This window comes from Petaurus breviceps, unplaced genomic scaffold (assembly GCF_028583685.1).
Source record: "Petaurus breviceps papuanus isolate PSGF00001 unplaced genomic scaffold, PetGlider_PUasm1.0 174, whole genome shotgun sequence".
Lineage (NCBI taxonomy): Eukaryota > Metazoa > Chordata > Mammalia > Diprotodontia > Petauridae > Petaurus > Petaurus breviceps.
Genome location: NW_027185761.1, coordinates 73,715,741 through 73,741,823, shown reverse-complemented (window position 1 = coordinate 73,741,823; position 26,083 = coordinate 73,715,741). Strand labels below are relative to the sequence as shown.

Here is a 26,083-nt window from a genome sequence, read left to right as displayed (position 1 = left end):
TGCCTCCCCACCTCAATGTTTTTGACTCTCTTGTTTCTTTCCAAAGGCAGCTTACATATCATACCCTTTCTGCTCCAAATGACCCTGTATTTACTTGGTGTGCTCATATACTTATGTAAGGACACCAGTAGAAATTTGTTAGTCAGTCAATAAGTGCTTACTACTCACTTCCTATGTGCCAGGCGCTATGTTAGATTCTGGGGATACAAGGGGAGGGAGAAAGTCCATTCCCTCAAGGTAAGTTTCTTGAGGGCAGAGAATAGATTTCATTGTGACTTTGTATCCTTACACCTAGAACAGGCATGACATAGGCATTTCATGAATTACCTGTTTGATTTCTGCTAGTGGCTCAAGGTAGTAGTATGTGTGTGAGCTAGCACATGTGAGCACTAGCCCTGATCTCTTGCCAGCCACTGACTTGAGGGGGAGGAGGGTAATTCAGTCAGCACAGATGGGCATGAGCACCATGGTGGGTGGGTGAGTGGGGAGGCATGGTGGATTCTTAGCCCAATCCAGCTACCGAAGGACAAGGGAGAAAACAAGAACCTCTCTCTGCAGGTGGGCTGGTTACACCTTTTTTTCTTTTTCTTTTTAAGCAATCAGGGTTGAGTAATTTGCTCAAGGTTACATGGCCAGTTATTTCTGGGTGTGGTGCTGAGTATCTGAGCCCAGATTTGATCCGGGTCATCCTGACACTGGAGCCGGGGCTCTTACTTGCTGAGCCACCTGGCTGCCCCTAAGCAATTGGGGTTAAGTAACTTGCTCAAGGTTACACGGCCAGGTGTTTCTGGGTGGGTGCTAAGTGTCTGAGCCCGGGATTCGATCTCCAGGTCATCCCAACACTGGAGCCGGTACTCTTACTCGCTGTGCTACCTGACCACCCCAGGTTACACCTTTTGCCAAGTGGCAAGAGAGTCATGTAGTGAGGAGGAGGCAAGAGAGGAATGTAGCTGAAGGAATGGACCCATGGACCAGTTTTGGGAATGCTGACAGCCTCAGGAAAAGTCTCCATCAACCCATAGGTCCCTTAGTGCATTCATCCAAATTACCCCAAGGCCACCATATGGGAGACCTTTCTCACAATCAGGAGTCTACACCAGGTGCCATAACAAAGAGATTTTATTTGACATTCCTTTACGGTGATATGAGTGAATAGAAGGCAAAGCCTGAGTATCAGCAAAGTCAGTCCCAGAATGAGGACCTCTCTTGCCATTGACTATAGGAAGTCTTTTTTCTTTTTCTTTTTTTTTTTTTTAACAAAAGCAGAGTCAACATTTCTTTTAGGTAGATTGGAAGCTGCAGGGAATTAGGCTAACGGCACACTAGCTAGTCTACCTATACACTATCTACACGCGCCTATTTTTCTATGGAAACAAAGAGACTACAGGACTTACTAACAAGAAAATAACAATTTCTCTTTAGGACCTTACAATGACTGGAAAACCGGTCTCAGATTTTTCTGACACAGTATTGCAATCAATCTCAAAAGCTCCAAGGTCGGAAATTGTCCAGATCAAGGAGCATGTTTGTTCTAGAAAGGTCTGTTTGTTTTCCTCTGAAAGTGTTTTATCTTGCCTGGAAATGGTGACTGGTCATTAACGTGTTGTAGGGAGAGGGTGAAGGTTCACACTGGAAAAATGACCAAGACTTCTTTATTTTAGCAATTCTGAATCTGCAAAAATATAATGCAGGTCTGCATCTCCATCAGTCTCTGCTCCAACCCCCAACAATATCCACCACATGAACTCAGGACAGCGGATGACTGCTAACTCACTGATTTAGAATGGAAAGGATCTCTGAAATGATTTTGTTCAATGTCTTAAGAGTTTTTGCAGATGAGGAAACTGAGGCCTAGTGACTCGCCCAAGGTCACAAAAGTCTTCAATAACAAGGCTGGGACTTGAATTCAGGTCTTGACTCTACATTCTCACGTACTTGCCACCATCCCACACTGGCTTTTGCTAAAAATACACCATATGAATTTGAGTTGATTTTCTTGGTCTTTCAGCAATCATTCTCCCATTTGGTATAAACATCAACTCTGTATGTTAAAACCACCTTTCTGTGATGTTCACTTGACCATTAGTTTATATTAATATTGATGTGGGGAGTGGGCTGGCCTTGGAGTTAAAAAGACCAGGGGCTCAAAATCTGCCTCTTAGGACACATGTGGCCAGGCCAGGTGAGAGCTCCTCATAGTTAGGGGAAAAGTGGCCTCTAAAACAAGCATTGCAGAGGGAGGAGGGGGGGTCTTTGAATAGAGACATCCTGAGTGTGACATTGAATCTTACATATTAATATTACAAAATAATTTAATTTGGGGCTTGTTTTTAGACAAGAGAAGATGATTAAATAAACACTGAGGAAAGAGATTCAGGAAAAGAAAAGGCTCTTTTTCCTTGGTCTGGTTTCAGTTCTAGGATAATTTACTTCAGGGCAGCCAGACTGGAAAGAAAGAAATGGACACAACACCCCCCAGTTTGGGCTTTTTAACTTGGATGAAGGAGGGAGTGTTCTGGGCAGGGATCCTTAGCCGAGGCTGATCTGGACAAGGAGGTGCCTTCAATGCCCAGCTGGGTTTACATGTTGTCCCTGAGACTGTGAGGAAAGAGGATAGGTGGTGGTGACCCTGTGGGACACCAGAATTCCTAGATCCCTTTGGTTCCATTTGGGATCCAGATGGTGTTTGGCCAATCCAGCAGCCCCAGCTGGAAGAGGAAGTCAGACAACAAAAAAACCCAGGTTTCCTTCAGTTACACATAATTATTTTAAATAAATCATAAAATATAAATTTAAATAAACCCCTGGTGTCCTCAAGGTGGGAGAGAGAGTAATTTTTATTTATTTTTTCTTTCTTCAGATTCTCTTCCACTTCCCTAAGGAGAAGTCTCTTGCTGATGGGGGAGGTGGCGTTCTATCTTGGAATAGGCATTGGCTTCGTAATGAGAAGACCTGGACCGTAGTTCTAGAGAATCTCTTGCTCTGGGCCTTGGTATCCTCCTCTATAAAGTGAGGGAAATGTACAAAATGACCTTTAAGGTACCTCCTAGCTTTAAGCCTATGAGCTTGGAGTCTTTAACCAAACTAAGGCCAATCTGTTGGTCATTGGTGTGTTCATTTTGATTAGAAGACACCTAACCTTGTTGGTGACATCAAATTTGTTCTTGGGGACAAAATGAAGGATGGCACACAATTCATGTCAGGGTGTGTCCTCTCTCCTGGCCTTGGTTTTCTCTCCTTTTCTCTCTCTTTCTCTCCCATGAGCATGTTGTTGATTAAACAAATGTCTTTGGGGAGGCACAGAGGAACCCCTGTCTTTACTCTTCCTCTCTCCAAAGTATTTTCTTGAACATCCTCTTCATATCAGAGGGAGGATGTCGGGGGCATTCCCTGAGTCCACTTAGACTGTGGACATTGAGCAGCAAGAAGGAGGAGGCAGAGGCTTTGGGTTCAAGTCCCACACCTGTTACTTCCTAGATATATGAACTCAGGTAAGTCATAGGCTCTCTGGACTTCAGTTTTCTTACCTGTAAAATGAAAATGTGGCCCAAAGTGTCCCTTAAGGACCCTTCCAACTCTGAATCTAGGACCCTATATGGAAGGAAAGTCTTTCTCCATGGGGAAGTTGTCAATCAGAATTAGTGAAAGCCATACTTGCTTTCTCTGTTGTGTGGTGTGAGTGGGCCCGGGAGGCCCTACAGCCATTCACATACAAGTAAAAGGAAAAACTCAAGGGTCAGAGGACACTGGTGTTCAAGGTCTCCTCAGCACACACCTCACTCCCTCTCTCCATAGGGAGGTCAAGGTTCATGATGAATCCATTGGGATACTTGGTCTTGCCAACTAGACTGTGTGTCCCTGGAGGGCAGATATGGTCTTGTATAAGTGTGTACCCCTCAGTGCCTAGCACAAAGTAGATAATCAGTGAATGGATTTGCAAATGAATGAGTTATGGTTTTTGCTAAGGTTCACAGATGCCCACTGTGGTATTTCCCCAAGCCTAAACAGCCTACTACACTGAGACAGCTTGAACCCCAGAATATTCATACAGTGACCTGGTTACCTCTGTTCTGATTTAATAAAAGCAAAACTGTGCGTTCAGAAACCCTTCAGGGCTTGTTTGTGACTGTTCAGATGATGAAATATGTGGTATCTGAAGTTTCAGACTACCTGAAATACTCTCTCTGCAATCGCAGTTTGACCTTTTTTTTTCTTCTTTAAATACATTGAATTTAGATGAATAAAGACAAATTTTCTATAATGTGTACATTCTTATTGGGGCACTAAAGTGTGCTGGGATTTGTTGAATAACTCCCAAACTGTCATCCTCCAAGCTCCCCTGGAGCTTGGAGAGGAGCCCCAAAGGACTTGGTCCTCAGACACAGGATGGATGGCCAGGTTCATTTTTTTATATAAGCCCTTTCTGGACTGCTAGTGATTTTGTCTCCTCTTTGTTTCCTTGGGCTAGAGTTAGGGTCAGAACATGGAGGGAGTTAGAGCTGAGGTGAGAAAGCAGCTTGACATTTCACTAGGTTGGTGGGATGGCCACTTGCACCTTTTTCCAGTGAAGGGAAACACTTTCATTTATGACACATTTCAGGAGCTATGGAGTAAAAGGGGACAAGAAGATTCGTAAACAACCACTCTAGTTGGGTTTGTTCGAAAAGTTTCTGAACCAACCACAACACAGAAAACCCTGTCATTGAGGAGCTTGGCTCACTTTGGACCTTACCAACGATTTTCTGAACATGGACTTTCCTGACCTCTGTGGATGAAATGTTGAAAGGAACTGGCTCTTCATTGTGGGAGAACTTCACAGGCTGCCAAGATGGAGGAATTTCACTCCAAGGGCATCACAACATTTGCTTGCCTCAGAAGGGGGACTATGCACCGTTCTCCACAAATGGGTCTCCCTGGGTTCTGCTCCTTGGGAGAGTGAACTCTGAGGGGCTGGAGATTTGCACTTGAGAAGAAAAGACTCCTCCCCCCGCCCCCCAAACAAACAAGCAAACAAAACAAAACAACATAGAAAAGTTAGCCCTGTAAGAGAAGTAATCCACGGTGCTGAGGAAACGATGGGATTGTCTAGACACTGTTCAATTTGGAGGAAGCACTAACCCTGGGCAATCAAGAAACCAGTAGACAGGACCCAAAGGCATGGAAAGAAGAGTGAGATGTTCATCTTGTTCTCCTCGTCGAATTCTCTCCAACTTTGGGATGGTGGCAGAGCCTGATCCTTTACACTCCCATAGGAGAATCTCCCTCTCGGGCATGGGCACATTTGTGCTTTTCTTGTGGCCAGCATCCCAGCGGCCCTCCCCCTCCAGAACCCCTCCCCATAACCTGCCAGGAAGCACAAGTTCTGTGGGTCACCAGCACGGGGATGCTTTGCATTGCATCGCACAACATTGGTTGTTGGTTTGAAAATGTCTTATTTGCACCATGTGTTTGGGTCAATTCCAGTGAAGGGGATGGATGCCACACAGGTGGGTCACAAGTTCAATGTATAAAAATGTCAGTTTTGCCAAGAGCTGTCCCTTGGATGGATGGAGTATACACAAAGGAAAGAAAGAAGGGGAAAAGAAATCGTTGGCCAGCTCCCCCTCAGGAGCTGGCCAGGACCAAGCTCCATCAGAAGGGATGGGCACAGAAAAGCTTGGGATGCTCGAGGTGCGCTTTGTCTCTGATCAGTCTGGACGAAAGTAAACATTGATTAACATTTGGTCAAGTGTAGCATAACTTGCATTCGCATTTCATCATTAGTAATGGAGGTACGCAGAGAGATACACACAGACCTTGACGGTGTTGTTTGTAAATATTGCATACGAGCGAGCAGTCCATTGAGAACCTGGAGAGAATGGAAGCCTGAAGGTGACATTGGAGAAGAAGGCATTTCTTCATGCACAGCTTTTGTCAATCCTGATTTGGTTTGAAAACAAAATCATGAGATGCCCAAATTACGGGAAGGGGAGTAGAGAGGGGGACGTCAGTGGCCACTGCGGGGCAGCCCCAGGAGCACTCCCCTCTCCTCACTCCAGACCAAAGGTGCTTGTCTCTTCAACAGCAGTCAGCAGTTTCTCGTACAGCATGGAGTAGGAAGGGTATGGTGGAAGATCCAAGCGGTTGAAACATGTGTGTGCCCTGAATGGAGGAAGGGAAGGAAAAAAGAATCAATGACAGCTGTGCTCATAGATGGTCTGCAAGCATATGTTTTATCTTTATTCCTTTGAATCATTTATTCTGAGAGAAAATCAGCACAAGAAAAGGACTGACTGCTTTTAACCATGTATTTCAGATTCCTGAAAAAATTCCGCAAATACAAATACGTCTTATGCCTTTATTTGTTAAAGACCTGAGACCCAGAGAAATCTTAAGAAGGAAACCAGAGGGATTCACACTAGAGGTTCATACTATCATTCCCCCCCCCAAAAAAAACCAGCCAGTGACCAGAATCGGAGTCCCCCTAAATCTCAGCAGGTTATAGGATCACAGAGTTGGAGCAGGATGAACTTAGAGACCATCAGGTCTTACCACATCCCCCCATTATTTACATGAAAAACTGAGTCACAAAGAGGAACCTTTGCCTCTCCCCGTGCCCTACAGGTTGTAAATGTTGGAGGCAGGATTCAAACTCAGGTCTTATGGCTTTAAGTCTCCCCTCTAGCCAGTAGCCACCTCACAGATGCACCTCATCTCCCTGGAGTAGCTATAAGTGGGAAGTGCTACATTTAAGGTTTTTTTTTTTTTCTCCTAACTCCTCTACTTTACTTGTACCCACTACCTTACCCTCCTATTACTGGGCCTATCTCCCCTACAACCATCCCTCCCTTATCCTTCCATTCACACTGATCTAAATACCCTTCCATATCCACCTTTGACTGATTCCCTCCTTCTCCCCTCTAAAGATCCCTCCTTCATCATCTCCCCCAACCTAGCTCCTTAGAGTTTTATTTCTTTCTAAATTTATAAGACTTTTATATTCCTCTAAATGTTTATGTATTTTTCCTTCTTGAACCCAATCCCAATGAAAGTAGATTTCCAGAACTAGCAGCTCCCCACCCATACCCCCATCTAATTCCTCTGTACTGGGTCTTCCTCTTGCACCTCATTTGTATAAGGTAATTACTCTTTTAGCTGTTCTTGAGTGGTTTTACTTTTGGAAATTATATTGTCCTCAAGTCCATTCCAATCTTTCTTATGAGCTACTGAATTACTAATAACAATCTTAGACACAGGTTTTACATTTTATATATATGAAAATTAAGCAGTCTATCCTTATTGAATCCCTTTGTAATTGGTTATCAGTATGTACTTTATATTTCTCTTGGCTCTTGTATGTCAAATATATTAAGTTCGGGGTTTTTTTTCCCCAAAGTCCTGAAAGTCTGACAATTCATTAAATATCCATTTTTAAAAGTCAGAATTATGCTTAGTTTTGCTGGGTATGGTGTTTCTGGCTGGAGCCCCAGTTCTTTTACTCTTTCATATATAGTGTTCCAAGATCTGTGATTTTTCAGTGTCACTAACTCTAGGTCTTGTGTGATTCTAATTGTGGTATACCCTATAGAAATTGATATTTTTTTTGGTTGCTCATAATATTTTGTCCTTGAGCTGGGGGTTTTAGAATTTGACTGTAATATTCCTGTGAGTTTTCCTCATAGAATCTCTTCCAGGTGGTGATCGGTGGATTTTTTTTTTTTCTATTTCTACTTTCCCCTCTTGGACAATTTTCTTTAATTCCTTGTATACTGTATCAAGATTCTTTTTTTGATCATAGCTTTCAGGTAGTCTGATTATTCTTATGTTTTATCTTCTTGATCTATTGATCAGCTGTTTTTCTTATGATATGTTTCACATTCTCTTCTCTTTTTTCATTCTTTTCATACTTTTAAAAAGATTTCTTGATCTCTCATAACTTCACTGGCTTCCCTTTGCCCAATTCTGATATTCAAGGAGTCATTTTATTCCTTAAGATTCTCTATCTCCTTTTATAATTGGTTGACTTTCTTTTCATAATCTTCTTGGTTTTCTTGGATTATTCTTATTTTTCTTTTTAGTTTTTTCTCCATCTCTCTCCTGTGGTTTTAAAGTCTTTTTAAAGTTCTTCAATTAATTCTTTTTGGGCAAGTTACTATTTGACATTGCTCTTTGGGGTAGAAGAGGGCTTCTTTGCTTCAATCTCCTCCTCTGAAGATGAATCCTGTAATTCTAGTAATAGCTCTCTGTTGTTGAATTCTTTCTCCTTTGCCTGTGCAATTTATTCCTCCCTAATAACTTAGTTTTTATAATCACCTCTAGTTCTGGGGTATGGAGGATGGAGCCTCTGGCCTCATATCCTTTTCAGTTCTCCCCTCTGACCTTGCACTCAAATCAAGACCTCCAGCCTCCTGTAAGTACCCTTAGCCACTAGTGGATTCTCACACCACTGCTTCTGCACTCATCAGGCCTGTGCTGCTTCCTTCTCACACCTGCCCTGTCTCTGCAGCAATGTTCCTTGTCCCCAGAGGTTCCATAGATCTTCCCCAGCTCCCTTCACTGTCCTGGAGGTAAAAGTTACAGGGGCTGGGGCAGAGGCAACCTCCCAACCCAGGTAACCCCAGGGCTTGCTACTTGGTGTTGAAGTTGTCCCTAGCCTGGAGGTGTTTATTCTTTACAGGGAGGAAACCTTGTCCTGGGATTCTTCTCCAGATTTTCTCCAATTGTCCCAGGAGGACCCTTCTTCTGTCCCTTTCCTTATTAATTTTCAATGTTCTATGTTCACCCTAAGGTGCTATTTTATCGCTTTTTTAGTAGAAAATCTTGAGACCTTAGAATGTTCTGACCTATTCTGCCACCTTCTCAGAATCCTCTCCTATAATTAAGGTTTTAAAAATCAACTGTATGCAATTATAAGACAGAGTCTCTCCCACTAGACACAGTTTATATGAAAGAAGTCTGGGAGTCTTAGTAGACCACAGCCTCAACTGACATGGAAGAAGGAGGGATCAAGCACTTATTAAGCACCTACTATGTTCTAGGCACTGTGCTAAGTGCTTTACAAAATTATCTTCTTAGACATGGGACTTCTGGGAACATGGCAAGCCCATGTTCCTGGGGTAGAAGGACAGGTGCCTCTGGAATTCCCAAAGAAACAACAGAAATACAAAAAGAAGCCAAGCTAAATGGAATCCTCAAAAGATAAAAAAAAAACCCTTCAAAGGCATCAGTAATGTGTCATAGCACATTATTCTCTCTTCTCTGACCCAAAGCAACCCATGATGAAGTATTAGCCATCAAAAAGCATTTATTAATCATCTACTGCGTACCCTCAGGCTCTGTGCTAAGTGCTAAGAATACAAAGCAAAGCAAAAATATATAGAGATCTTGCCCTCTCCTCCCTCTCTCCCTCTCCATCTCTGTCCCTCTTTTTCCTCACAAGGAGTTCACAGTCTCACAGAGATCACTTCCTCCCCTCCCCCAACAAGGCTGTCTATGGCGACAAGGATATGTGACAGCCCCACCCTATCAGTGCTATTTCCATCTCCCCTGGCCAGGGTGCTGCTTCCCTGGTGCATCCTGCTTTGTTTGGCCTTCAGGGCTGGGAATCTTCACCAGTGTTCCACAATGTCCTTCCTCCCCTGCTAACGAGTTACTTTTGTTCACCCCATTAAGCCTGGCTTGACCCAGCCTGGCATTCTGCTTACTCGGTCACAACATAACACAGTTCATGGTCCTGGGCTGGGAGAGGGGGCAGGTTATGTTGCTCTCTGGGGGTCTTCTCATTGCTCCTGTTTACCAGCAGACCTCAGCCTCCTCCTAGAAGGAGGCGGAAGTCTCACCCAGATTACCAGTGAACATAAAACCACTTTGTGATGGCTGTGCTCACCCATGCCCCATTGTTCTTGGTAAGGTGGAGTTCCCTAGAAAAGGGATGAATTCCCTCTGCCTTTGCTTGGCTTTGTTCCCCTGATGAGGCCTCTGTTTAGGGTTATTTCACAGACCTGGACTCTGTCCTTGGCCTTGACTTTTGAAAGTGAGGTCAGACAGAGGGGCCAGACTTAATTCCCTGGTGAGAGACCTCCTCACCATGCAGTACTCCAGGGAATTATGTGCCTGTGGGAGCTAGCAGCAGGTGAAGAGATTCCAATAGGGAGCCAGATAGAAATGCACTAGAAAGGGAACAGTACATCCCCTTGTCTGTGCAGAGGAAGAGATACAAACGGGAAAAAAAAGAGGAATGGTCTAGTAAAGAGTCATAACATGGAGGGAAAACATGGTCCAGTCCCTTCCCTGGCACTGAGTCATGGTGTGTGTGTGTATGTGTGTGTGTGTGTGTGTGTGTGTGTGTGTGTTGGGGGAGGGGGGGACCCACATGGCAGGAGAAAGAAGAACTACTTTAACTGATTGTAGGCTCAAGAAGGGAAGCTTTATATTGAATATCCTCTAATAAAGCCTGTTCTATCGAGTGCTTGTATAAGATCCAGCGACTCTTTATACAGAAGCCAAATTGGTGAAAGAACCAAATGGGTGAGATCTTTGGGAGAAGCCGCCAGTTTGTCTAAGTTGGGAGCTGAAGTGAGGTCAGGTTGCATGTTGCGGTCAGTGGCAAAGTCTGGAGATTATCACTACAAGGACCAAGGCTGGCATGAAACTGGAGATTCGCTAAGCTGCTGAAATGCCCTTTGGGGAGTTACCTCCAGGACAGTGAAGGGAGCTGGGGAAGATCTAGGGAGCCTCTGGGGGCAAGGAAGACTGCTGCAGAGACAGAGCTGTGAGGAGGAAGTGGGGCAGGCCTGAAGCAGGGCGGAGAATCCACTCATGGCTGTGGGCACTTACAGCAGGCTGCAGGTCTTGGTTTGAGGCCAGAGGCTCCGCCCCCCACACCTACAGGCCTGGAGACCTAGCCCTTCACCAAGAGCTTCGGCTTTGGGCCCCAGGGACTAGGACAGGAGCATCATCGCTAAAGCACTTTGACAAATGTCATCTCATCCAATCCTCACAACAACCCTGGAGGTCAGCGATATTATCATCCCCATTTTACAGGTGAGGAAAATGGAGGCAAAGTTAAGGGACTTGCTCAGGGTCACACAGCCAGTAAGTGGCACAGGCTGGATTTAAACTCAGGTCTTTCTGGCTCCAGGCTGAGCACTCTGTGCACCATCTCCCAGTTGTCCCTAGTGACATCGGGTGAAACCTGACAGCTGCTAAAGTCCCTCTTGGCTCTAACTCCACAATCCAAGCTCTCATTGTCCCACACACCTTCTTAGATATTAACGCCTGGCCACAAAACCATGCATGCATACCCTTTGACTAAGCAATACCATCCCTTTATCCCAAAAAGATTTTTTAGAAAAAGGACCTATGTGTACAAAAATATTTATAGCAGCTCTTTTTATGGCAGCAAAAAACTTGGAAATCAAGGGGATGCCTATCAGTTGAGGAATGGCTGAACAAGTTGGGGTACATGAATGTAATGGAATACTATTGTGCTATAAGAAATGATGAGCAAGCAGACTTCAGAGAAACTTGGAAAGACTTCTGTGAACTGATGCTGAGTGAGGGAAGCACAACCAGAACATTGTACACAGTAACATCAACATTGTACAATGACCGACTTTGATAAACTTTGCTCTTGTCAGCAATGCAGCGATTCAAGAAAGTTCTGAAGGACTTATGAGGAAAAAATTCTATCCCTCTCCAAAGAAAGAAATGACAGAATCTGAATGCAGATAGAAGCAGACTTTTTCTTTACTTCCTTTGTTTTTATTTTTCTTTTGTCCGTGTTTTCTTTTGCAACATGACTTACAGGGAAATATGTTTTGCATGATGTGTAACCTATATTAAATTACTTGTTTCCCTGATGCAAGGGGAGGGGAGGGAGAAAATTTGGAGTTCAAAATTTGGAGGAAAAAAAAGAGCATATTAAAATTGTTTTTACATGTAATTGTGGAAAAATAAAATATTAAATAAAAAAATAGATCTAAGCCCCTGCAGCCACATGACATAGAAGATCCAAGTCATTCCATCTGGAGAAGCAGCAAAGGACATGTTTAAGGCAGAGAAACTTTTAAAGCCTGGAATTAAGTTGGACAGTGCTCTCAGCCTGGGGACTTTAAATAGCCTCTGGCTGCCTGCCCTACCTGGGACACACCCCACAGGCAATCACAGATGTAGACAAGTGAAGAAACCTTGGCTGGGGCAGACCTGCCATTTTCAGGGAGGCCTTTCAGAGGCTTCTCAGCAAGCTTAGTGCTGTCCTGATGGCTCTGGCCACAGCTGCTTTTTTAAACTTGAATTTTTTTTAAACGGTATCTGCTGTTTCTTTCAGGCACTGAAAGTGGATAGAATGCTGGGCCTGAAGTCAGAAAATTCAAATCTAGTCTCAGACTCTTCCTAGCTGTATGATCCTGGTCAAGTCACTTAATCCCTTTTGCCTCACTTTGCTCATCTGTAAAATGAGCTGGAGAAGAAAACAGCAAACCATTCCTTATCTTTGCCAAGAAAACACCAAAAGGGGTCACAAAAAGTTGGACATGACTGAAAAATGACTAAACAGTAACTGTTTCTTTTATTTTTAATTCCCTATGGACCCTGTTCATCTTTATTATAGAGTGGTCAATACCAATTAGAGTTGGCTGTGTGACCCTGGGCAAGTCATTCTACCTCTGGGTCTGGGCAACTTTCTAAGACAATAAATTTCAGAATATTCACTAGTCTGCCTAAAGGGAAGGAACTTCTTCCACAGAGGTTCTCAACACCAGAATTTTCAGGTCTAGACCAAATCAAGTCAGAATTGTCAGCCCTTGGTTATCTATACTAAAGTAGCCCTGGGAGTCTGGGGAATTCCAAAGAGTAGATCCTCCAAACAATTTCTGTTTGAGTCTGGAAGGCAATGATGACTTTATCCTCACCAACCTGACATTTTTAGGACCATAAATACATTTCCTTTGGTTTGCATAGCTTCCCATGATGCTAAAACATCTCAGTCCAGAGGAAGGCCCTTAGCTGCAATGCTCAATTACTTCTCAGTGCCTGAGCTTCCTCAGCTCACACAGTCCTTAGGAGACATTTTTGGGGACTTGGGGTCTCCTCCTTCATCCCTTAGCCTTTGTAGAGAAGGGGAAGTATCTGCCTGGTCCCAGCTACCCCACCTTCCAAACCAGACCAGAGAGACCATATCCATTGACCCAAAAGTGAGTGTAATGGGTGTTTAAGGAAATGACAAAGATAAATATACTTGGATTTTGATATTCAGTAGCCCTCCTCCCTCCCTCCTTCCTTCCTTCCTTCCTTCCACCCTTCCTTCCGTCCACGCTTCCTTCCTCCTTCTCTCTCTCCCTCCCTTCCTTCCTTTTTCCTTCCATCACTGGCTTGCCCACCACTCACAGAGTGCCTTCTTACCTGGGGAGAGAGGTTATTTTCCCCCATTTCTCTATACAGAAGCGGCGGAGCCCGTTGCTCCCACGGAGAGCAGCAAAGCCCTCATAGGGCACACTTGAGGTTCCAGTAACAAACTGTAGTAATCTTAGCCTTTGTTCATTGTTGAATCTCTCCACTGCTGCCCAGAACCACCGGATCACGATATGCCCATCATGGTAACCTAAAGTTGGGAGAGCAAGACAGACAAAGAGTGAGAGAGACAGAGAGATGGAGAGCCACATAGAAGGAGATAGAGGCAGGAAGACAGAGACAGAGAAGGGGGGAGACAGGGAGAGACAGAGAGAAGAGAGAGAATGAGAATTTTTGTTTGACACAGAGCACACACAAATAAAGTCTCATAGCACTGTCTCTTAATTTTTTTTTGCCTCCAACCTCCCCCCCCCAACAACAACAAAAGCCGCGATGCCCACCTGTAGCATAGAGGTGACCCCAGGATTTAATACACTGGAACACAGACAGCTGGGTTGCACTGAGCTAGCCTTGCTTCAAGGACCACAAACACCTCTGTCTACCTGGTCTAAGTCCCCATTTGGTCACTGCCAGCCCACTGGCCAGTCAGTGATGGTGCATCTGCCTGCGGGTTCTGTCCGGTTATCCAGGGCACGCAGGGGTCAGCGGTGACTTCAGTAAAGGTTTCAACAGAAAAAAATGAAGACTCCCTCCCTAATGCAAGAATGAGTGCGCATGCGTGTGCATGTGCCTTCAGGAAGGGGCAACTGCTCAGCGGCACATTCTGGCTAGAAAATCCGGAGGGGAAAGCTCATGCGCGGAAGCCCAGGTAACTAGGATCAGCCATTTAGAACTGGAGAGGGTGCTAGAAAAGATCATCAGCATGAGCGTCACTGGCATTCACACAGGCTTGAAAGGTTCAGAGAGCTTTACAGATATTACACTGTTTGATCCGCATAATCAGCCTGGGAGGTAGGTGCCATTATTATTATTCCCATTTTACAACTGAAGAAACTGAGGAAGATAGAATGTAAGGGGCTTGCACAATGTCACATAGCAAGTAACTATTTGAAGCTGGATTTGAACTCTGGCCTTCCTGACTCCAAGTCTAATGTTCTAGTCACTGTGCGCCTAACTGTTCACCCCGAATTCCTCATTTTACAGATGAGGGAACCAGTCCAGGGAAAGTTAGGAACCTGCTCAAGATCACACAAAGTAGTAATGAGCACAGTCAGCATTTGAACACAGGTCCAGACTGCCAAATTATATTACCCTAAGCAGTCTCCTTAGGTCAATTATTTAACTCTTCCTTCCCTGTGGAGAGCTAGGACCTCAGAGTGCTAAACACAGAGCTCACTGGGGGACAGTCAGGGATGTGCTGCTAAATGTTTAACAAAAAGGAAAAAAAAATGCATTTACGACTCTCTCTTAAGATTAGTCCTCTTTATTAACATGCCCTCCTTCACTTTCTCGAGGCTCGACAATTGACAAAACAATAAATCACCCCCTGGAGATGCCTATTCCCCCAGAGAAAATACCCGCACTGCCAATTTGACCATCGGCCACAGGCCACTCCTGGTGGCAGCTCCAACTGCCCGGTCACCCCGCTGGCCCTCAGCCAGGCTGCCGGGCCACCCCGCTGCCTGGTCACCTACCTCCTCGGTACTCTGTGTTGTTGCGCCAGTCATTCAGGTCGATCTCCGCAGTGCCAGCGATGACCAGCTCCAGCTCCCTGGCATCGAAGACAGAGACAAGCCTCGAGTCCACAACCTGAAACACAAAGAGCCAGCCACGTTGCCCAGAGCTCCCTAGTCTGCGGGAATCCTGCCTTGAGCCGCTACCCCCACTGGTGCCTTCCCTTGTACACGGTGGATAGCTTGTATTACCGGGCTGTTAGCATGTGGGAGAGTGGAAGTTCCTTGCGGGCAGGGCCATGTTTCTTCTCTCCTTGGTGTCTGGCACACATTTACTAAACGCTCGCTGCCTGTCAGCCTTCCTGCGGGCAGCCGCCTTCTGGAAAAGGAGCCCGCGGCGCTGGAGCACGTGCCTGGGCCTTACTTAGCCTCCAGTCCCTGGCTGAAAGCTGCGGTTCTTAAGCTAGAACGTGAGCTCTGCCCCGGAGCGAACCTCCCCAAAGCCGGTGGCCCGCCGCAGTGGGCTTTGCCTTTCCTTTACTGCGGACTTGCTGGGTTTATTATGCTTCGGCTTCCGGGCGAGCCGCTCCTAAGCCATAAGATCAAAGCTGGCTTTGATGTCCGGGGAGAGGCTCGATCGGGAGCAAAATGCAGGCTGGCCCGCACCGTGGAAGAGCCCATCTCGGACGGACCCACCCCGCCCGTGGAGGCTGCCACGCCGCTCAGGCCGTCTCCCAGAGAGGTGCTCTGTCCACGCCGTCAGGCATCCTCCGTCCGAGGTGCCCTCTGGCTGGGAGGCAGCCTTTCCCCGACAATGCAGCCTTCCTTTGCTTCGTGGATCATCTCCTCTCCCCGACCCTGGGCGGCTGGAGACGCGTCCTGAAGACTCCAGGTGGAGACAGAGACGTGCAGCCTCCGTTTCACACAAGGTTCTAGGTTAGCTTCTGCAGCTCCTGGGACAGCCCTGGGCAACTACAGCGTGACTGAGCTAGAACTTGGCAGGCTTCCTGGGCCCCTCCGGGTTCCCTCAGAAAGTGGGCTCAGGCTTCCAAACAGTTGTTTGTTGCAAACAAACCTCAGGAATGGGCCGGGAGGGGTCTGAGTGTAAGCTGAGACTAGGGAAGCGCTGTGGGGCTGCAGGGAGGGCAACAGCAGCAGCCGCTTCCTCCGCTGGAGGGAATTTCCAGTTATCTCCAATATCATTTTCTCGTCAGGAATCACAGGCTGATCTGACGTGCTTTCCTGCTAGCTTTGGCTCTGCCTACCTCTCTGTAACACTAAAGGCGACATACCCTGTCTCCTGCTTCTCCTGCCTCATGCTTAATCTCTGAGTAATTGTGGGCCCAAGTTGAAGGTCAGTTTTGGAGAAGTCCAAATAAAATCACCTGGATGAAGGTCCAGACCGTCAAAGGCCTTTAAACCCCATTGTGGACATTTCACAAAACATAAGAATCACCTTCTCACTTGGGGTGGTTTGTCTAGAAAGCAAAAACTTGTTGACTTGTAGCTATTCACTGGAATCAGGCCCCATCCAAGCTGACATCCGATCCCCAAGATCATCCCTCAGGGATCAGAACTCTGAGTATTAGCCCCCTGGAAGCCAGGACCACGACTGTCCCACCAGAGGGCAGATGTGAGCAGCGTCCAGTCCTCTGGGCAATACGGGCCTTCCATCCCTACTGGGGATAAAATCCTAAAGGACAAAGCGCAAACATTCAGAAAAGGATTTCCAGGCAGTCTGACCTGTCTAAATGGCATTTTAAAGCATCACATTCTTTAAAGGGAGGGAACCAAGACTCTGCATGAGCCAATTAATTCCATCCTCTGCCTGGCACAGAGCAAGTCTGCGAAGAAACCAGACTGTGGCCAGTGAGCGTTTTCTCGGTCTTACGCATCACTCATTTCCATGGTCTGAGTTCCAAAGGGTTTCACCTGGATGGGTCTTTCCAAGCAGACAGACGCCAGGGACCTTCTTTCCCCCCTAGGCTGGCAAATGTCACTCCCATAAGAAGATTCCCTCAGCGATGAGCAAACCTCTCGTTCACTGGCCTCGAGGAGCAGGAGAGGCCACCTCTGGCTGCCACAGCCCCCACCCCTCCGAGCCTGACAGTCTGCCTGTCTTGTCTGACCAAAGCCAGCCAGCATCTGCTGTTCTTTTGGAATATGCAGACTGTCCTCTTTGCTTTTGTGTTTCTCTCGTCCGCCCCTGGGAGCTGGATTCTCCTCCTTTGGGACTCCACAGAGCCCTCCCCCCGAACAAGCACCTCATGGAAGGACATGGCCAGGCCTCTGAGAGAGGGCCCTGGTGCTGCTCCTTCAGGCAAAGAGGAGGGAGAGAAGAAAGAAGGGAAAGAGGAGGAAGAAGGAGGGGAGGAGGAGGAGGAGGGGGAGGAGCCAGGCAGCTTACTTCATAGAAGCCGCGCACGAGGGCCTCTGTTTGCTGCACCACGCCACGCTCCACCCGCCACTTGACCATCCTCTCGATGTATTCCTTCTTGTTCTTCTCCGTCACCTGGGTGTTGGCACCCCCAGATTTCAGCTCTCTCTCTGTCACCTTCCGGGGAAAAAGATGAGCAGGTTCAGGTTCCCTCTCCTCCCTCCAGGAGGGCAGGGGTTTCAAAAGTTTGCCTTTTTCCCCCAGAAAAGAAACAGAAAAGGTAAAGACAGAACAGTGGCTCTCAGCTCTGCCCAGGGGCCTGTGGAGCTCTTTCCTTTTCCTTCCCCGGAGGGAAGGAGCAGCCATTAGAAAACAACAGAAAATAATGGGATTTTAGATCTGGTGCTAGAAGGACCTTCCGGGCCATAACTCTAAGCCCTTCATGTTATGAGGTGGAAACTGAGGCAGATTTATTGTCTGAGGTTGCTCAGGTAAGAAAGGAGTGTCCAAGGTGGGCTTTGAACAGCTGAGGCCTCTGACTACAAAGCCAGTGAGTCCACTGGGATACACCCTGGGGGTCGATAAGGGTGAAAGGAGCTCTTAGTGAGGCCCTTGGGAGGTGAACATGGTTGGGGCAGAACCTTTCCCAGCTGCTGTGGAAATCGGGGACCTTTTCCTATGGACATTTGGGTGTTGGGCTCAGTTTCAGGGGATTCTGATGTAAAATATTTTCTGTCACTGGTGACTAAGACAGTTTCTTAGCACTTTTTCCCCTGAGCTGCTGCATGGTCACTCCCAACCCCCTGTTCCAGGGTTAGGAAATGCATACTTCAGATTATGGCTAACAACCACCCACTCTTTTAGGCTGAACAAACAGGAAATAACCGGAAGCCACATGGCAGGGTCAGTGTGGCCTCATGTCCTCTAGGGAGAGCCAGGTCAGCAAACTTTAAAGCGCCCTCTCTATAGAAGGACAGGGCTGGGCACCATGGGTGGGAAGGGTTGGCAGCAATGATGCCAGTGGAATCATTTCTGTCTTTTCATTCGGTGTGGCCTGACAGCCCAGTGAGTCCTTGGTTCATGCACTCGTTTTTCACAAAAGTGTGCAGTTGTTGGCCAGGAGCATGTGGAGATGTGGTCCCTGAGAGGCTGGAGTGGAAGGCAGGCCTTGTTGGACTGAAGCTTAATTCATGTGATGGCACAGAGCTGGCTGAGCTCGGGTCAGGACCGCAGTGGGCAGCTCTAGCTCCTGGGGGGACAGAGGGAAAGCCTCCTGGAGGGGGCATAGGGTAGGCTGCTGCCCAGGGGCCTGGACTGCTTCGGCTAGAGCGGCCAGGGAGGAGGAAAGAAGGGCCTAGGAAAGGGAGGAGCTGGGAAAACCATGTTTCTGATTGGTGCCTCACTGGCCTGTGGCTTTGGGAGGAGTGGGCTCTGCTCCTCTCTTCGGGAAGGCCGGGGTGCCCACAGGCTGCCCCCAGGGCCGAGACGCTGACCTGGCCAAACACCTCTTCGTTCACCGTGAAGGTGAGGTCCAAGATGTCGGTGATGTTGTTGTCTTTCATCCACTGCAGGCTCTGGTGGAACTCCTCGTCCAGGTATTCCAGGTCACTCAGGTCACAGGGCCTGCCGGGGAGAGGGAGGTGTCAGACGGAGAGAGGCCAGGAGCACCAGGCTGCAGCCGTGGGCATGGCTATTGTGCGGGAGCCCACCCTGCCTGCTTTTGGTTCCCTCTAACAGTACCGAAGATGATTGGAGCACAGGATGTGGTCAGGGACTGGCCCTAACGTTTCAGTGGCGCAGGGGAGTCCCAGGGGAGGAAAGTCCCTCTACCCATACATGTGGGCACCTTCTCTGCAACATACATAGAGGTCCTTTATAATGGGATAATAATGATTATCATCACTTTAGAGATGAGGAAAGCGCGGCCCAGAATGTCTCCGTGACCTGCCCAAAGTGCTTCAGCGAGTGAGAGGCAGAGCTGGCCTTCGCCTGGATGCAGCTTGAGAGGAGGGGGTGCTTTTGCCTTTCTTGTCTCTCTGGTGGTTGGCACATAGCAGGCCCTTAATAATTGCTTTGATAATAATCGGCTTGACTTGCCTCAGCTCTGACTCCAAAGCCTGTGGCCTGTGCTGAACAACTATAACAGCCAAGGGGAAGGATTTAGCCGAGAAAACCTGAACGCGGTGAATGGGGCAGACAGGGCATCGTCCCCAGCCATGGGAGGGAAGAGTGCTGTTCCCAGCCCCAGACTCAGTCCTCAAGCCTCTGTCCACCACAGCTTGTCCTTTCTGGCTGAGAGCCCCCAAGCATTTGATTACCGTAACAGGCCCAGGGCAGAGTGAGGGTGGCTGGGAGGGTCTCAGGCCCACCCAGACTTTAGAAAGCAAGGGCCTAGCTGTCTGTCTCCCAGGGACAGGGGTGCAGGGGGAAGACCTCAGCGTCACACTCACAGCCGCAGCAGGGCCTTGTAGAAGGGCCTTGTGAAGAATGCGTCCAGAAGGTACTGATGGATGAGGGCGAGGCCCAGGATGCGGCCGCTGAAGCGAAACCTGGGGGCACAGAAGGTGCGGGACGTGAGCAGTGGCGCATTCTCTCTGGGGACCGCCGGTCTGTCTCCCTGTGCTTCCCCTTTCCTTATCCCCCCACTGCCATGTCCTGGATTTGCTGGTTGGGGCATAGCCAGCTTCTCATGGACATCACTGACAAGAACCTACCGTGTGTGACGTGCTTTACTGCTGCTGTTATCATTATTGCCAGTGGCTCCCATATCCTGCTTAACTCCTACACATCCCCCCGCCTGTGACTGGAGCCGCCTGAGGGCTTGGACCCTGCTGATCCCTCTGTAGCCCACTGCTTGGCAAAGAGCCTCACATGTCACACCGTCCCAGCAGCACAGACTCAGAGCAGGCAGGGCCCATTTTACAGATGAGAAGACTGGCACGAATGCTAAGTATCTGAGGCAGGATTTGATCCCACCTCTCCCTGGCAGTGGGTTCCTCTACTACGGAGCTCACCTACCGACTGGCTCCTTCATCCCCCCTTCGCCATCCCCAGGGATGGCCGCCCACCAAATCTGGCTGTTACCACAAGCCTTCTACTTCTCTGACCATGGCCTCTTCTGTTCCTCTGCCTGTGCCTCTCCCTCCTTCCCCATTTCTCCCTCTTCTTCACCTGTTCTTTGCCCTCATTAAGACTTGATGCCCATTACCTGTATCAATGCCCTTTGGGGGTCATCACGCCTGCCCTGACTTCTGGCTCCTCCCTCTCCAGCCTTAACCCAACAGTGAGCCACTGGAGCTCTGCAGTGGTCCTACCTATGATCTGGAGGTAAAACCTCTGCTCCTCCCCCTCCTCACGCCTCCTTCTGAGCTGCTGAGTGAAGTTGGAGGGGCTTCGCCCACTGCAGGAATGGCCCCCTCACCGTTCCCCATCTCACTTCTCACACAAGCTATTCCAAAAGTCCTCTTCCTCCCTGAGATGCACCCTCCATCTTGCCTCTTTACTGATAAAAAAGACAAATGAGGTCACTCCAGGAACTCCCTCCTCATCCCGCCTCCTCACCTGGAGACCTTTTGACATCATCAGTCACACTCTTCCTCTGCCCAGCCTCTGCCGAAGCCAGTGCCTCTCTGTGCCCTTTGTCCCATCCCCTCCTCCACCTCCCTCCTCCCATTCTCAAACCTATAACCTCTCCCTGTCAACTAATTCCTTCCCTCCTGGTTCTGATTGCGCCCAGTCTGGATCTAAGAGGGGAGTCCTAATGAGATTTCAGCAAAAGCAGAAGGTCTTGGAGAGGCCGTAAGATGAGAAGACTGAAGGTCTTCGGATGGAAGGGGTGGGGGGAACTGCAAAACTTAAGTTGCCAGAGAAGAGTCCGACGTCCAGGGGACTAATTTCATTCACACTTGTTCATGGGCACCGATGAGGACTGAACCGAACCAAACAGCCTAAGGACCACCGAGTGCTAGGGACTGTCTGAGGGCGGAGGAATTGGCCAAGAAGCCCAAGGGCCTGCTGACCTCTCGGAACAGAGCCAGGAGACCCCAGCCTAGCCTACGGCTGGAGGCAGAAAAGGACTGTAGCTGTCCATTGAAGAGAGAGTCCAGACCCATCCTGTAGGGCTGCTGTCCTGCAAAGCCCAGGGGTCAAGCAGCCTACCTGGTCTGGGCAGGAGATCATGGCAAGGAGCCACTGGGGGACCTACCTGACTCAGCCCATCTACATATGCCATTAGGACCAACCATACTACCCCCCATAAGTTAACTCTGGTGGGAGGCTGGCGAGGCTGGGGACTTGCTGGTAAGTCTGCTTGCCTTAAGTCTCTCCCCACTCCAAACCAGCCTTCATTTAGTCACCAGTGTATTCCCTAAAGGGGCAGGTCCAACCATGACCACTGTTGTGACTGACTCTCCATGACCCATCTAGGTTTTCTTGGCAGAGATAATGGAGTATTTGCCATTTCCTTCTCCAGCTCATTTTACAGATGAGGAAATTAAGACAAACAGGATTAAGTGACTTGCCCAGGATGTCACAGCCAGAAAGTATCTGAGGCAGCATTTGAACTCATGAAGACAGGCCTGCCTGACCCCAGGCCTAGCCCTGTGTCCATGGCAGTGCCCCAGCTGCTTCTCCTGCTCATCCTGAATGCAGGATGTCTGCATGTTGTCTCTGCCATCAGACTGAGGGCAGGGACTGGCTCTGTCTTTCTTTGTATCCCTGTGCTTGGCACAGTGCCTGCACACAGTAGGCTTCACAAAGACTCGAGTGACTGACTGGCCAAGCCCAACAGTGAAGCGGGCTGTCGGGACCCTCTGGGGACAGAAAGGACCCTGGGCTCCTGTGGGTTTGGCCTGGGAGCTGCCTCAGTGCCATGGGTCCTTTCCATGTGTGCTTTCCTCCCCCGGCTCTCAGGGTCTGTGCCCACTCTGTCCCCCTTCTGAACTCCGTGTGTTTGTGGGAGATGGTGTCGTCCTTACTCTGCCATCTGAGTGGACGTGTCTGCTAAAGGACTGGGTCTGCTCTGGCTGCTGACTGAGGTGTTTAGGGAGACTCCCTGGGAGGGGCTCCTGAGGAGAGTGGCCCAGGAAGCCAGGGCAGCCGCCCCTCTGGGGACCCGGTGTCTGTCAGTGAGCTGAGAGCCGAGCCTCCGACGGCATGAACACGCCCACGTCCTTTCATGATATCCTCCATGACGCTCCTCCCTTCCCTTGCGCTGTTTATACCGGCTGCTTCCCCTTCCCCTCCTCTCACTGACCCCTCATACTTCTGCAATCCTGCATCTGATCTCACCCTTCCACTGAAACTGCTCCTTGGGCGGGTCAATGGCTCTCTGTTTGCTGACCTGGGCTCTGGCTTCCCCATCTGTAGGACTATGGCCAGCCCCTTCAGGTGCCCTACAGGTAGTGAGCATCCCAGGAGGAATTTCATGCAGGTCCTCTGAGCTCTCATCCCGGGCTTGGCCTAGCGCACCATAGTGCCTCTCTGCCCCATGGCAGGGAAGAGCAGAGGCAGGGAGAAGGGTGTGGGCTGAGGGAGCAGAGGAGAAGGCCAAACTGGAGGGGAGCCTTGGGGGACTGGGAGTTCACTCTAGCTGGACTGGGGGGTCCTACCCAGAAGGGGCCCCATGAATTGGAGCTGAGGTTTCCGGGCTGGTCTTTTTGCCCGAAGGCAGCACAGGGTCTCATGATGTAGCCAATCACTCAGCATGCATTGATCACGTCTGCTATGGGCCTGTACAAAGCGCTGGGGATCCCGGGGCAGAAGACAGCCCTGATCTCGGGGAGCTTACAGTCTAACGGGGAGACAACACACATATGGGAGGGCCAAGAGATAGTGGAGGAGAGGCAGGCGGGAGGGTGTGCGCTGAGGAGACCTTGTCAGCCCATCTCAGCTGGAGACCAGGCTGGGACTCCAGGAGGAGCCTCTGATTCAGGCCCCAGGCCTTTCCCCAGGAGTCTTTGATGATCTGGTGCAGTCTCCCCTGGAGCCCAAAGGCTTCCCGCTGTCATTTCCAGCACAGATCAGTGGCCACAGGCATCCTCTGTCACCGTCACCACACTGCGTGCATGGCTTACCCTGGGATGGCAGGGCTGTCTGCAAGGCTATGGCTTTGTTTTTTAAACACCACCAAAGCAATTAAATTGGAAAGTTTTCAAGCAGGACGTTTAAAGGGGCAGGGACCCCTGAGGAGATGAAGCCACTCCACGTGGTCACGGGACAGAGTCCTGCAGGCTCCATGCCCAGGCTCTGATTAGAAGAGGCGACCCTGAAGGCCGACGTTAAGCCGTGGCCAGGCATCCCACAGAAGGAGGCAGATCAACACGCAGATGCTGGAGGAGTTTTAAAAACGCTTCTGAACTTTGAGCAGTCGTGGCTTTGGGCTTCAGTGTCCTCATCTGTGAAGTGGAGAGGTTGCGTCCAAGAGGCCTCTGTAGTCCAGCTCTAATTCTGTGACCCTCTGATGACGCTCCCTAAAGACCGCGATGATACCAGAGAATCAGCTCCAGAATCAGGCAGAGGCTCTAACGAAGGCAGGCTTTGCAGGCAGGTTTTCAGCAGGATTTCCTGCACTCTCTGGGTCCTTTTTAACCACACAGAGACAACCCGTGGGGCTGAGATTCTCCGCAACCTCAGGGGACATAAGTCTAGTCTTTTCTCCACGGGGGCACAGGACAGAGGACGCCTCCATTCAGGCTTCTCCCTGCCAGGTGACTCTCTGGACTTTCCTTGGGAGCGAATGATGTCGGCTGGGTCAGCAGACGGCGAGGATTGCCTTTACTGAGCATTAAATCTTAATAGATCTGTTCACTATTCATAAGCAAAGTCGACAGCAGCCATGCCTGGGTGGGGCAGTCATTAGGGTCCTTGTCACCATCGGGACACTGAGACCCAGCAGAACTGATACGGTCAAAGAAATGGATCTTCGAGGCCACTGAGTCCGCTGTCATTGTTTTACAGATGAGGAGACTGAGGCCCATCTGGGGCTGGTATCTGCTTAAAGTCACCTCGGTGAGAAGGAACCCTCTGATTGCAGATTCCGCCATTCACACAGAGCTAAGTTTCCGCCATGCCCAGGCCTCCCAGGTGTGGCTCATCTGCCAAGGTCTCCTGGGGTGCCTCATTGTGGCATGGAGTGGCTATAGGAATGGGGCATGGGCTTTGGCAGGGCCGATCAAATCATAGCCTTTGGACAGATGGCCAGCAAAGCCCAGTCTGAGTTTAGACCTTCCCATCACCAGGACATCACCCAGGAGGCAACGAATTATCTTAGCTTCAGCAACTCATGAAAACGGTCTGCAAAAATGTGTGTGAGGGGGGTGATCTGCATGGGTGGAGGGGTCATACACACCAGGGAAGTCCTGGGTCTTTGACTCATTAAAGTTTTCTAGAGACTCTCAGGGGGAAAAACATGCCCCAACAGAAATCCCTGTTGTTTGTGTGGACGACTGTGTAGTACAGTGTAGTACAACACAAGCCAAAGTGAGGCAGACCTGGGTTCGAATCTGATCTCTGTCCCGTGTGAGCATGTGACACAAGGCACTGCCCCTCTCTGGTCCTCAGTGTCCCCATCCTTTGGGGGTTGAATACAGGGAGAAACTCCCTAATCGCTGGAGCTGCCCCAGAGCTGGAGGAGCCTTGTTGGGGTCTGGGCTGGAGCAGAAGGCCAGTGGTGTTCGCACCCATTCTGAGCTTCTGTGACTGCCTCTCAGACAAGCCGATCTGCCGCTTTGGGCCTCAGTTTCCTTATCTGATATGTTTAGACAGCACCACCAGCTGCCTTCCTATTTCAAGGACGGGAGAGGATGGGCACTGTTCTCACAACTTGCTGGGGGAGGGGGGGTTCTGCTGGGAAAAGACCTTTGGGTTCTAGTGACAGGACGTTTCGTTGTTTGAGTAAAAGCCTTCCTAAAATGAAAATGGTCTTTTCCCAGCGGAATGCCGTGCCCCCTCAGCACGTGGGGCATCTTCAGGAACATCATAAGCCCCACAGAAAGACCCGGGCCAGTGACTCCCGTCCCACAGCCTGCTTTTGCCTGTTCTGCTGCTGATGGCGCCAAAGCCAGGAAAGATGGGTCAGGAATCAGAAATTCCCGCTTTCCCCTAAGTCGTGATTCTGCCCATCCCACCTTCATCTGACCGCCCTTCAAATGCCCCCAGGCAGCCACCAGGTCTAGGCAAAGTCGCTTTTTCTTCAGGCCAAACACTATCCTTACAATTTCCCATTAGGCTGAAGTTAAAAAGTCTCAGGGTCCCATGGGGTTCATGTTGACAGTGCCTTCATCTCCTGATTTAGGAATAAATCGTGAGCCTTGAACAGCTTTGAGAATAGCCTGGTGGATTCAGCAGTATCAGCCTCCTGACTCAGGCTTAAGCTGTAATATCTGTGCTTTATTGTAGCTGGATTTATTTTTGTTAAATGTTTCCCAATTACGTTTTAACCTGTTTATGCCATGCTCAGGACTATTGTGGCCCAAATGTGGCCCACAGTGGAGAGAGTGTAGAATTATGAACCAGGAAGAGTTGAGTTCCAGTCCTACCTCAGACACTGGCTAGATAGACTCAGACACTGCCCCAGTGGAAATTCTCTGAGACTCAGTTTCCTTATTTGTAAAATGAGAAAATAGAACTCTCTGGCTTTTAAGGTGCTTCCAGGTCCCCATCTATGGTCCTAGGAACTCCTAAACTTTTTTTTTTTTTTTTTTTT

At 48.9% G+C, this 26,083-nt stretch overlaps 1 protein-coding gene across 1 annotated transcript in view; it reads right to left on the bottom strand.

Moving 5' to 3' along the window:
• Positions 1-1,101: 1,101 nt before the first annotated feature.
• HECW1 (HECT, C2 and WW domain containing E3 ubiquitin protein ligase 1) overlaps positions 1,102-26,083 on the bottom strand; it is a 317,313-nt gene continuing 292,331 nt past the window's right edge. The window contains exons 19-24 of the mRNA XM_069084583.1: positions 19,830-19,928; positions 18,873-19,002; positions 17,410-17,556; positions 15,024-15,138; positions 13,381-13,579; positions 1,102-6,141 (exon numbers count right to left, since the gene is read on the bottom strand). Of these exons, the coding sequence (XP_068940684.1) occupies positions 6,030-6,141; positions 13,381-13,579; positions 15,024-15,138; positions 17,410-17,556; positions 18,873-19,002; positions 19,830-19,928 (802 nt within the window). The 3' untranslated portion in view covers positions 1,102-6,029. The remainder of the gene's footprint in view (positions 6,142-13,380; positions 13,580-15,023; positions 15,139-17,409; positions 17,557-18,872; positions 19,003-19,829; positions 19,929-26,083) is intronic.